The sequence below is a fragment of the Jaculus jaculus genome, chromosome 3 (assembly GCF_020740685.1).
Source record: "Jaculus jaculus isolate mJacJac1 chromosome 3, mJacJac1.mat.Y.cur, whole genome shotgun sequence".
Classification (NCBI taxonomy): Eukaryota; Metazoa; Chordata; class Mammalia; order Rodentia; family Dipodidae; genus Jaculus; species Jaculus jaculus.
In genome coordinates, this window is record NC_059104.1 from 126,105,853 (window position 1) to 126,118,587 (window position 12,735).

The 12,735-nt window shown below is 40.8% G+C and overlaps 1 protein-coding gene across 2 annotated transcripts in view; it reads right to left on the reverse strand.

Annotated features, from left to right (window-relative positions):
• Positions 1-5,890: 5,890 nt before the first annotated feature.
• The window catches only part of Naalad2 (N-acetylated alpha-linked acidic dipeptidase 2), a 44,626-nt gene continuing 37,781 nt past the window's right edge, over positions 5,891-12,735 (reverse strand). Inside the window, exons 17-20 of one of the 2 annotated variants that reach the window (XM_045145798.1) lie at positions 11,320-11,401; positions 10,187-10,279; positions 8,056-8,248; positions 5,891-5,919 (exon numbers count right to left, since the gene is read on the reverse strand). In XM_045145798.1, the coding sequence (XP_045001733.1) occupies positions 8,059-8,248; positions 10,187-10,279; positions 11,320-11,401 (365 nt within the window). In that variant the 3' untranslated portion in view covers positions 5,891-5,919; positions 8,056-8,058. Of the gene's footprint in view, positions 5,920-7,387; positions 8,249-10,186; positions 10,280-11,319; positions 11,402-12,735 lie in introns of those variants that run through there. The other variant, XM_004661885.3, reaches the window with a different exon arrangement.

The window sequence follows — 12,735 nt, forward strand, 5'->3', positions numbered from 1 at the left end:
ATCTTGAACTTTTTTTTTGTTTATTTTTCTTTATTTATTTGAGAGCGACAGGCATAGAGAGAAAGAGGCAGATAGAGACAGAGAGCGAGAGTGAGAGAGAGAGAGAGAATGGGCACGCCAGGGCTTCCAGCCTCTGCAAATGAACTCCAGACACGTGTGCCCCCTTGTGCATCTGGCTAACGTGGGTCCTGGGAAATTGAGCCTCGAACCAGGGTCCTTAGGCTTCATAGGCAAGTGCTTAACCACTAAGCCATCTCTCCAGCCCAAATCTTGAACTTTTAACTGAATCTGTAAGGCAACTTACATTTATTTTTATTTGTTAAACTTTTTCTTGACAACTCCATACACATACACAATATACCATGATCATAATCCCCTCCCATCGCCTTCCCTTTTCCTCCTCCCCTACACGCCCTCCACTGAATCCTGTCTGCTTTTCTATCCTGTAAGGCAATTTAAAGGTTTCAAGTTTAGCATTTTTGTTCACACCTGCTTTCTTTGCATGAAACATGAACATTTTTATTTATTTACTTATGAGAGATTGAGAATGGGCATGCCAGGGCCTCTAGCCAATGCAAATGAACTCCATATGCATGTGCCACCTTGTGCATCTGGCTTTACATGGGTACTGAGGAATCAAATCCAGGTCATTAGGCTTTGTAGCAAGTGCCTTGATTGCTGAGCCATCTCTCCAGCTTATGAACAAAGATTTTTTTTTTAAGCTAAAGGCACAGAGATGAGTTATTTTAAGTACATTGCAAAGGCATTCCTAGCAATTTAACATCATTTTAAGATATATCCATGTACATGTGCTCATTTTAAAATCAGAGCATGTAATGGCCATAGATTTTGTGGCGTAGTTTTGGACATGAAAACACAAGAAGCTAGGCTACAATGTAAGTTTCAGGTCACCCTGGGTTACAATGAGATCCTACTTCAAAACACCAGCACACACACACACACACACACACACACACACACACACAGATAGACTTCATGAAAAGAGCATGAACACATGACACTGGTTGGCCAGCCTTGGACATATGATAAAGGACATGTAATATGATTAACGTTTCTATTTAAAATCCTATCTACACTATAAACTGAAGTGGAAAAGGTAATTTAATATTTAAGTGTACATGTGCACTTACAAGCCAAGGTTATATCAACAATATAGAAAGAGACATGTAGACAATGCAGAGAGGAAGAGACTCAATAATTTTATAGCTTCTAGATCTATCATTTGCCAGTTTAAAGTTAACCTGCTACCCTAGTTACTTCCTCCATAGCACAAAGCCATCCTTATCTAAAATCTGTACTTCCAAAAGTTCTTCAAAAAGAGCAGGACAGGGCTGGAGAGATGGCTTAGTGGTTAAGAGCTTGCCTGTGAAGCCTAAGGACCCTGGTTCGAGGCTCGATTCCCCAGGACCCATGTTAGCCAGATGCACAAGGGGGTGCACGTGTCTGGAGTTCGTTTGCAGTGGCTGGAAGCCCTGGCACACCCATTCTCTCCCCCTCTCTCTCTCCCTCTCTCTCTCTCTCTCTCTGCCTCTTTCTGTCTCTGTAACTCTCAAATAAATAAATAAAAATGAACAAAAAATTAAAAAAAAAAGAGCAGGACAAGTTCTAACAGCTCAAACTTAAAAGTGACATCTTTCTGGTTAACATGGAAGGAGTCACCAGGAAGTGGCTGGAAAGCTGCTTGGATGCCTTCCTCCTCCCTGCTCCCCCTGATTTTACCTGCCTGCCACCATGATGACCAGTAAATGTAGGTGTGGTCTGGAAGCCACAGCTGTGAACATTTTTAAAAATATTTATATATTTATTTGCAAGCAGAGAGAAATAGAGTAGACAGACAGAATGGGCATGCCAGGGCCTCAAGCCACTGCAGATAACTCCAGATGCATGTGCCCCCTTGCATCTGGCATTATGTGGGCACTGGGTAATTGAACTTGGGTCATTAGGCTTTGCAGGCAAGTGCCTTAGTTGCTAAGCCATCTCTTCTCCAGCCAAGACCTGAGCATTTTTGTCTCAGCATGAGTCCCAGTTGGGCAAGGGAGAGGGTACAAGAGGGTCCACATTGTAGGAGGGCAGCTTGGACTGAGATCAGAGGGTCTGTTCCCTTCTTTATGGCAGGGTAGATAATCAAGACCTTAGAAATCCAATTGCTATAAACAGCCCCAATTTAAAGTCTCGGCAGCCTTGTGTTATCCTTACTCAATGAGAAAAGCAACTTATGGGGGCCATGGGATCATGTATCCAGTTGTAAGCACAATACCACAGGACCTGAGTCTCTCTGCCTCTGAAGAAATGGCTGTGGTAAGGAGAAAGAAGAGGAAGTCCCAGCAACCAACGATAGGTGCCCCACATAGCTGTTGGGCACAGGCACATAGAAAAACAATTCAAGAAAATACAGTGTACCTCGTGCCTGCCTGATCCCCAGAGAATAAGTCTTGGGATGAAAGAGATCCTTTTTAAGCTTAGGAGGAAAAAAGTAGATTCCTCTGGAAATGTGAGTCATGCTGGAACCTGAAGCACAGAAGAGAGAACCAGTGGAATCCAGAGAATGGGCTGGAGGCCATTTGCCATGGTTTGGAACTGTGCCTGGAAGAGACCATGCAGGTGGCAGAGGAAAACTGAAGATGCAGTTTGGAACACAACGTGGATAGCAGAAAGAGGGCAAGCGGGGTTTAGGTGAAGGAAGTCTGAGTTACTCTACTCACCTGGCATCTCAGTGATAAATGATAAATGGTAAAGGGTTTGGGAGTGCTGGAAGGCCTCTCAACTATGGGTGGGCTGACCTCAAGGAAGGTGCCAGAAAAATCAACAGCCACTCAAGCCATAGTGGAGTCAGTAGTTCTCAAGCTCATGCCACATGCCAAAGAGGAATTAAACAATGTGGACAAGGGAATGACCAAGTAAAAGTTTCAGAAGGAAAAATCAGAGAGATTGCCATATGCCAGTGAAGGGGCTCTGTGTGAACAAACAGGAAATCCCAGCTCTGGAGCCAACCAGGGATTGTAGCTACAGGAGGGCAAGAGGCCCAGTGAGGTGAGTATGCTCTGGCAAGAGAAACTCTGAGAGAAAGTCAAGCATAAAATCTGGACTGGCTTTGAGGCCTGCACTTCTCCCAATAAGGGGAAATCTGGAGGGGAGTGTGGTAAACTCTGGCAATCAGTTGGGTAGAGAGAAAGAAGGGGTGCATATTTTTCATGGAGAAGTATTTGAAGGTGTAACACATGAACAGAGAGAAGGATGAGAAGGGAGGGAGGCAAAGACTTGGGTGGAGGAAAAACCTCAGCCCATTTTCCATTGTGTCGGAGGACATTTTCAAGGTCTCTTAATATTTGAAAACAAAATGTACTATTTCCTGCCCTAAGAACAGTCCTGCAGCCAAGCCATGTTGCATCATAGTGAGTTATCTTGGCTTAACTTTGTGAATTAAATCCAAAGAAGGCAAATTTGTGAGGCGAAATCTTAATGGATAATCTTAGGATACTTTAGAAAATTCTTGGCCTGACGGAGTCACAGATGGGAGATGTCACAAGCAAAATTGTCTTTGATCTGCCTCTGCAGAGTGGATACTCCAGGTAGAGAATTACACAGCACAGAGGGGTACTGGTATTTTATTAGTAAAAGTATATCTGCTCATGTTCAAGGTTATGGGTGAAGGTTCAAATAGCAGAATTTAACATGAGTACATCTCAACGAAGGCATATCTACTGTCAAGGTTGCAGGAAAGAGGTAGGTAACTGATTAGGGAGTTTAAATAGAGCACATTGGGGATTGTTTCTAAAAGCTAATCCTCATAGGAGCTTATGCTTGAGGTAATATGAACTTATCATAAATAGAGAAGACACAGAGGAGTTAAGAGTTAGAATTGTGATCCTGCATGCAAGGGAGGCAGGAAAAATATGGCCAATGAGTCAGCTTTGTTCAGCAGCATGAGGATTGGCACCGTGCCAGCAAGGCAGGTGCAGGATAGGTTAAAGGTTCAACTCTGTATACCAGCATTGGTCCATGGAGACAAGGGACTGAGAAGGGCAATTCCTTCCAGAGAAGAGAAGGCAAGCTAAAGGGAAGGGGCATCCCCACAATTGAGTGGTTCTGGCCAGACAAGCTGGTCAAGAGGAAGAGGGACATCTCTCCTCCTCAGCAGGGTGGCCAGCAGCACACCTGAGGCCAAGTATGGCAATGGTAAGCTCTCTACAAAGCACTGGGGTTTCTGGTTGGCTTACATGGCAAATGGACAGAGAGAATTTCTGACAGAGGGAGGAAAAATCCAAAATTCACCCAAGGATAAATCAGCCAGTGAAGCATGTAATGAGAACAATGGAGATGGTCCCTGTGGTCCCTGCCAGTCACTCAAGGAGAAGGGAAAGAGTCAGGGAGGGAACCAGCGGGAGGAAAGAGCAGAGAGGGCTCCTGTTGAAGTTCCCATACCCCTGGCTCCCTATACAGGCCAAGGCTCAGCAGAGCAAGGAAAGACAAGGGGAGAGTGACTTTGTGACAACACAGGGGTTATTCCCAAGAAACACCTGTCGAGGGATTATCTAGTGCAAGCACCAGAGCAGTGGCCACTGTCTACCGACAGACTGGGATAATTATAGCACACGGAGGGGGAGGAAGGAAGGAAAGAGGGAGATCTCCAATTTTGGGCTATAGTCAGCTGTTTCTAAGGGATAGTTAGGGAGAAAAGGTGAGTGGTGTATTAAAAAATGCCAGGTCAGCCATCGTCGGGGTCATTAGGTAGTGGGAGCAACAATCCAGAAAAACAGGGGATGAGGAGATGGCTCAACAGTTTTGGCACTTACTTGATCATCAAAAACTCCAAACTTGATTAATTTCTTAAATTCTTTCATGTTTAATTTTAAATAATCCAAGATATTTCAAATGTTGCTTAGTATAGAAAAATGCAGTTAATCTCAATTTTAATTAAGCTGCCAGTAACTATATTATTAGTTTCTTATACTTCTGACTCGTCCTAAAATTCTTTTCTGTGGGAAGTTGCCTAGACTCCTTGATTCACCGGAGTGGCATTGTCTGAAAGAGTTCCCCAGGTACTGCTGTAATAGGCATGGGTCAGAGTACAAAAAGCATTCAGATTTCCGGGTCCTGTGTCCTAGAGCAAAGAACTGGAGAAGGTATACATACATAGTGGTAGACAAACAGTTTAAGAAAGAGAACACTTGTAAGCAAGAAAATGACTATGTGAACAGGAAAAAGTTCAGCTCAAAGGCCCCAGGCCAGGAGACTGGTTCACCTTTATGGGGCATTTACACAGAACCCATGCTCGCTTGCTCGCTCGCTCGCTCTCTCTCTCTCTCTCTCTCTCTCTCTCTCTCTCTCTGGCACATGTTCTGTCCCTTACAGTGTGAACCAGAATTGGATTTCATTAAGATGACACTGAAACAACATAGATTTTAGCATGGGTATTAATGGAGAGGTTCTTATAAAAAGGACAGTATACCCCAGGTGTAGTCTTGAGCTACACAAGGGAGGGTCTTCTTGATACCTATATATACAACTCTGATGACTTCTAAGCTTACACTGTACACAGGATTATCAGAGAACTTCTGTACACATGTTTCCTTTTTTGTCTTGGTCTTTGTTTTCCCTCCCCTTTGTGGACACTGAAATCATTGGGTGTGTCTTGAGGGTACATTGGATAGCATTGCAGGCTAAGAAAAAAACACAGGTCACAAGGTTTAAAAGAATCTTTAGTAGGTTACAAAAAAGTTCAAACAAGTTTTTGTTTGTTTGCTTTTTCAAGGTAAGGTCTTACTGTAGCCGAGGCTGACCCAGAAATCACTTTGCAATCCCAGACTGGCCTTAACTCACAGCAGTCCTCCTACCTCTGCCTCCCAAGTGCTGGGATTAAAGGTATGTGCCACCACATCCAGCTAAGACAGGTTTTTACTGTTAAAAAAAAAAAAAAAGAAAGAAAGCTTATAGTCTTGTAAGATCCTCAGAAAATTGTATATTTACATCTGGGAAAGGAGAAGGCCATAATTAATCATGACACAAAGGCCTTGTGCATAATTGAATGCTGTTTTAAATGTGAAACATCTCATTACAAAATAAATATGTGTAGTCAACTGTCACATGAATGTTAATTGTGTTGGAATTCTTGTCCTGGTGAAAGACATCAATTAGACTCTCGAGTGATGGGGTCACTTTTCCCATGTCATCTTAACTTTTTGTTTCTTTCCTCTCTCAGTATACGTACCACTTATGGGGAACTAGTGAGGTCCATTTGGGAATACTGAGATGTATTAGACATGTTTGCCTCTAAACATTCCACTTGCTAAATTTTACTATCTGTTGGCCGGGGTACAAAGGCAGTTGGGTCATTTCTTCTGTGGTCAAACTGAGCAATGGCTTTTTTTAGTGAGTTATGCTTCCTTATGAAGGCACTTTCAATTTTTTATTCTGAAGACTTCTGTAGTTAACAACAAAGCTTAATGAAGCTGAGTGTTTGTGTGTGTGTGTGTGTGTGTGTGTGTGTGTGTGTGTGTGTGTATTGATACAAACTAGGAGGAAGATAACTTTTTTGCTGTTAGGTAGATACTGGCCAACAGAAACATGAATGCTGCCTTGCCTGCCCTGGCAGAACTAGAACCCATGTCTTATCCAGTTTCACCTAACATGGCTACAAGACCATCTTCCTGTTTCATCTTCAGTTTCTGGGGCTTAACTTTGTGACAGGCCCTTCCTGAGTCACTGTAGCTGTTCACTCACCAGGCAATCAGGTGTCTCCCTACACACCCGAGTCTGATGATGTGGCTCATTCTAACTGGATGTCTGGTTCATTTTATAAATGGGCCCGAGACACCTGTATAAATCTCTTCTTTCCTTCTCCGTCCTCCCACCTCCCCCACCCCCGAAGAAGATTAAGACTTATAGTCCCCATGTAAGGGAAACTTTTCCCTGGTCTTTTCTTGTCCTCTACCAGCAATTCTGGGAGGGGGAAGGAATTCTTCTTTCCGGTTCTTTTCTGCTCTCCATTTTCCATACTATCCTTAAAGAATTCCCACAACTTACCCTTCTCCATGTCTGCATTTTTCAATTCTTTTATAACTTGAACAAGGACTCAAAGTTGGAATTTAGGAACTTGGGATCTCCTGCATCTTTATGAAGATCTAACCCTTCCCAGAACTCCAATCCTGCATCATTACATTCATATGCACATGTGCATGGACATGTGTGGTACTAAGGACCAAACCTGGGGCCTTGAGAAAGGTAGACCACAATCCTACCACTGGGCCATACACAAAGTCCTCTTGATGAATGAAGCTTTCATGGTGTTTGCCTGTCATCCTGAGGCTCTGCACAAGAACTTGCGATGCAGACAGGCTTGTTTGCGGAGGTAGAATGGAGATTTGTTGCAGTTGTTTCTCACCTAACCAGCCTGCTCATTCAGTACAGCTGAAGTTACCAAAGTTCACAGATTGACTTTCTGACAATTTGTACTCTGTAGTCATTTTATAAGAGAAGATATGTGATTCCTATTTTCTTTTCCAACCTTTATTTTTTGTTGTTTATCTCCCCCTTGTGATTAAAACTATTATAGCACAATTTTCAATAATACATACACATTTAGATAACAATTTGGTGATACTTGGTAAATATATACATTTGTGTAACTCATGTTCAAGTTAAGAGCCATTTATCACAGAAATTTTCCTATCTGATTGTGAACATTGTAGAACAGTTTTTCCCTAAGTACTCTTGTATATCTCAGCATCATCTGCCAGTAATGGTGGATGTGTTGGCAGTCCTTCTATTTTTAGCAGAATCCCATTGTGAATGTGCCGCAATCATCCATTCATCTGTTGATGGACATATGGGCATTTTCATTGTCTTCAGTTTCACTTTTCCTGAACATGCATGCAAGAGAAAAAAGGTTTGCCAAAAAACAAGGTGGAATAATCAACCATAAAAAAAACTCAAGATTTTTAGAATATACTGGCTTTATGAACCATCAAAGAGAAGAGAAATTTCACCCTTGGTCTTTCTGCAGCATCTTTAATAGTGAAGCCACTTCACTCATACCTTCTAGAACACATCCTGCAGTGTCTCCGCTGCTGCATGAATTGTAAATGCTGCAACAGAAATATGTTTCTTCACTTCTGCCCAGGCCAAGTGAGGGTCTGGTCTATTTTCAATGTCAAACATGGCATCATAAATCCCAGGGAATGATTCTCCAGCATATTTGTTGTGGCTACTTGGAGCAAAGATGATGTGCCTAAAAGAAACAGTCCTCATTTTTAAAACAAATGGAACAGATGTCAGAGCGGTATCTATCAGCAGATACTAAGTGTAGGTGTGCAGTATGTCATATGTCCAATCCATAAAGTAACCCTTACAGTAACAAAGGGAAAATAGTATTTCTATACCACTGTTTTAGTAAGATAAAACAGAAATATGAAATATGTTCTTTTTTCTTTTCTTTTGTTTTCAAGGTAGGGTCTCACTTTAGCCCAGGCTGACCTGGAACTCACTCTGTAGCTCCAGGTTGGTCTAAGATTCTCAAACTCATGGCAATCCTCCTACCTCAGCCTCCAAACCCTTGGATTAAATGTGTATACCACCACACCCAGCCTTAATGGGAACTCTAAAAAAGTCTTCATGTTCAGTTAATAGTTCAAAATGAATTTGAAAAATATGGTGTAGTCTTTTTAATGTAGTCAAATCAATTGTCAGGACCTGATTATAAAGAGATTTGTAAATGTTCAAATAGGGAAAGACATTTCATATACTAAATATTTGGGCAAAAGACATACCTAACATATCTCAATAAGGACTCACTAAGATTGTACATGAAAGCCAAATACGGGAGCAGTGTTTAGGAATGAGAAGGAAGCGCTGGAGCCATCCACTGTTATCAAAACAGCATTAAGTTCAGAGAGAAAGGAGAGAGAGAGAGAAATCAGGGCTGGGGAGATGGCTGAACATCTCTCGGCCTAAATTCAAAACCCAGTACTCATGGAGAACCAGATGCACAAACTGCCCCATGTGTTTGGAGCTCCTGTGCAGCAGCATGGGAGCCCTGGTGTGCCCTCTCCCTATTTTTGTAAGAACCACAGGGTTGGAAAGAATACCCAGAGACTTAGCCCTCCCCACAATGACAGACTGCTGCTCTCATAACTCATAACCTACAACTACATAGTGAATACCAGCAATCCCACTAAGGACAGCCCTCAGTGGACTGGAAGCAAGGAGAAAGGAAATGATGGTACCAACATATGAAGTGTCAATACAAGTTTCTACTTAATAAAAATGATTATATTTTTTTCTTATTTATTCATTTTCAAACAGAGAGAGACAGAGAGAGGAGAAAGAAAATGGGCATGGCAAAGCCTCTAGCCCCTGCAAATGAACTCCAAATGCATGCATCACCCTATGCATCTGCCTTTATGTAGGCACCAGGGAATTGAACCCGGATTGTTAGGTTTTACAGACAAGCACCTTAACTGCTGAGCCTCCCTCTTAAATAAGTTAATAATTTTTAAGTTATAAATAAGGTATGGTTCTATTTATGTAAATATAAATGTTTCTATATTTACATGGCAAGGTAAACACAAGTAATATAAATGTATAAATTTACATATATATATATATATATATATATATATGACATGCATATAACAAACAAATTTGCCCATAAATATAACTGTAGTTACAGGTAAACATATATTTAATTTACACATTTATATGCACACATAAATATATTTAAACATGTTAACAGGATAAAATAATATAGGTGAGAATATCACAGAACAAAATTTTTAAGATTTTTATGAAGAAAATGTTCTGATAATTATGCCTTCCCTACAAGTGACATGGGTTACTTACCAGTGAGCCTCAAAGGAGTCATGTAGATAGTTGAACTAAGTGAGCTCTAAGATACCCTTTAAAATTTTATGGCTTCAATATTTTATTAAGGGTTCTTTATCAAATATGACTATTTGCACACACAAGAAACTAATAAACAATGTGAAATTTCTGTTTTGATACTAAATATTATGTGATTATTGGATACATGCATAATATTGCCCATATACCCTTAAGTATATATAGTCACTTTCCACTATTCTGATAGCCTTAGTTTTAAGCACTCTTTGGATGCTTCTTTGAGCATGTAATGTACTTGATGCCCTATGGACCACAGTCATGTGCTTACCGGTAGAACTGCCTCCCAGGTAAGCCAAGGGGATCTATGAATGCCCTTTCCAAGAGCATCAGTTGGTCATTCATAATTCTCACTGCCATAGGACTTGGAGAACAAGAAATACATCATTAAAACCATTACCAGTGAACCGTGCTTGAAATAATATTAAATAAAGATAAAGCATGGGAAATGGATCAAAAAACCAATAGATTGTTAATAAAATTCATGTTAGTACAATAATACTTTACATAGTAAGCAACATATAACAGCAGGACAGTTTTCTGGCATTTATAATAAACAGAGAGTGCTATTGGAAAATGGTTTGTTTTGTTTTCCAAGGCCACAGAGGGATGAAAAAGAACTGAAAGATTATCTTTATTTCTCTGTAGGACTGTCAAGCTCCTAGAGAGGAAGGGTGACCTATCAACTGACTCCTTACAAGTCACCCAGTAAGAAGGAACAGAATAAAGGCTGAGCGACGAAGAGCAAAGGCTTCAGGAGTTTGCAAGCAGAGCGGGGGCAGCTGCACACCATGGAGGGGTCCCCTTTGAACTCAAAATCTTTATGCTACTTTTGGAGAAGTGAAGCAAGCTCCCTGGATTCTCCTAAAATTCAAAGGAGCAGGGAAGAACTTCAAAATAGTTTTCTTATTCAGCCTGAAAAAATAAATATGACATGGCCTATATTATGGTACAATTTATAATGATCACATAACATTTTAATATACAACCTAAAAGTGGCAAAAAGTTATACAAATTGCATCAATAAAAATAACTAGTTAACTTACGCACAGGAGTATACGACAAGGACTGTAAAGTCATATATTTTGAATGTATAGGAGCCCAGAGAGCTATGAATCACCAGCTAGGGTCAGAATTCTCATGGTTCAAACTGAAGGTGGGCTTCTAGCTCCTCAGATGTTAATGTCAGTAATATAAATCATCTGAGGATGTCACTAACAAAGCAAGACTCTGATTTGGTACATCCTGGCTGAGGTCTGGCTGCTGCCTCTAACCATCTCCTCAGTGGTACTGGTGTAGCTGGCGTGCAAACCTTAGCTGGACAGCAGTGACAAGGAGCAGATGCTCATCAGTGAAAGCCCCTCTGGTAACCAGACTGCTTTTCAGTAGACAGCTGAAACTTACTCATTCAGATCAACCTGTGTAAGTCTTCTGTGAAAATCTGAAGCAGCCTCTGAGAAGTTTTTCACAGCAGAAAATAAGGAATCTTGGGGGACAAAACAAAACACAGAAAAACGCAAGCAACTGTAAACACCGATTTATAGTTCAGGATTCATACTTCTGTCCTCTCCATTCCAGACTGGTAAGGCTACATAAGCAGGAAAGCCACTTCTACTGAGCATCCCTGCAGACCAATGGAACATGTTAGAAAAATGTTTAAAACTTTACAAAGTGAATGAATTGGTTCTCAAGAAATTACCTTGTAAGAGTGTAGGATATGAATAAGTCTTTAGCCAATAATTTACTAAATCCCAACATTTCTTCCTTCCTTCCTTAACCAAGTGTTTTTATTGGGATAATTATATGCTAGATACTATATATAACTGTAACTATGATCCCCATAACTTATTTTGAGGGGGTGGTGTTTATAGCAGGTCACACTCAAGCTCAGACTGATCTGAGACTCATTTGCAGGCCAGGCTGGACTCAAACTCAAGACAACCCTCCTAATTCAGCCTTCCTAATTTTGTAATTATAGGCATGAACCACCATACTGACTTGACCTCCACCATTGTTTCAGAATTAAAGTGAAACCAATCTTTATTTTCAAATAGGTCATCTTGTTCAGAAAGTTTCCTATGGCAAATATCATATCGAGTCTGAGGAAAAGAATCCTTATTCATAACATTTCTAAGGAAAGTGATTAGATTTTCAGTGCACTGTATTTTTTTTATTATAACCTTACTGTGTTCAGGGTTTTCTTAGCAGCACTTCAATGTACATGACTGATTTGCTACTTGCATCAATTCTGTGATTCAGAAAAAGCAATATTTATTTTACAGATGGGTGCATATATCTCAGGTCATAGGACTATCAGGTTGCATGGCTAGGATATGTTACCCTTAATGTATGTATATCTAGTGTTTTTAAATCATTCTTTATTTACTTGCACATATGTGTATAGGTGCACCATGGCCTCTTGCCACTGCAAATAAACAGTAGACACTTGTGCCTCTTTTACATACAGCTAACATGGGTGGCTTGAGAATTGAACTCTGGACAGCAGGTCTTGTAAGCAAATGCTTTTAACCACTGAACCATCTCAGACCCCGTTTAGTATTTTTCATTTTTGTTTTTAAAATATTTATTTATTTATTTATTTGCAAGCAAGAAGACAGAGAGAGAATGGGTGCACCACGGCTTCCAGCCTCTGCAAATGAACTCTAGATACATGTGCTAATTTGTACTTCTGGCTTTACATGGGTACTAGGGAATCAAACTCAGTCATTAGGCTTTGCAGCCAAGCATCTTAACCACTAAGTCACCTCTCCAGGCCCCTTTTAGTATTTTTTAAAAAGCATTTTTAGGGGTTGGAAGATG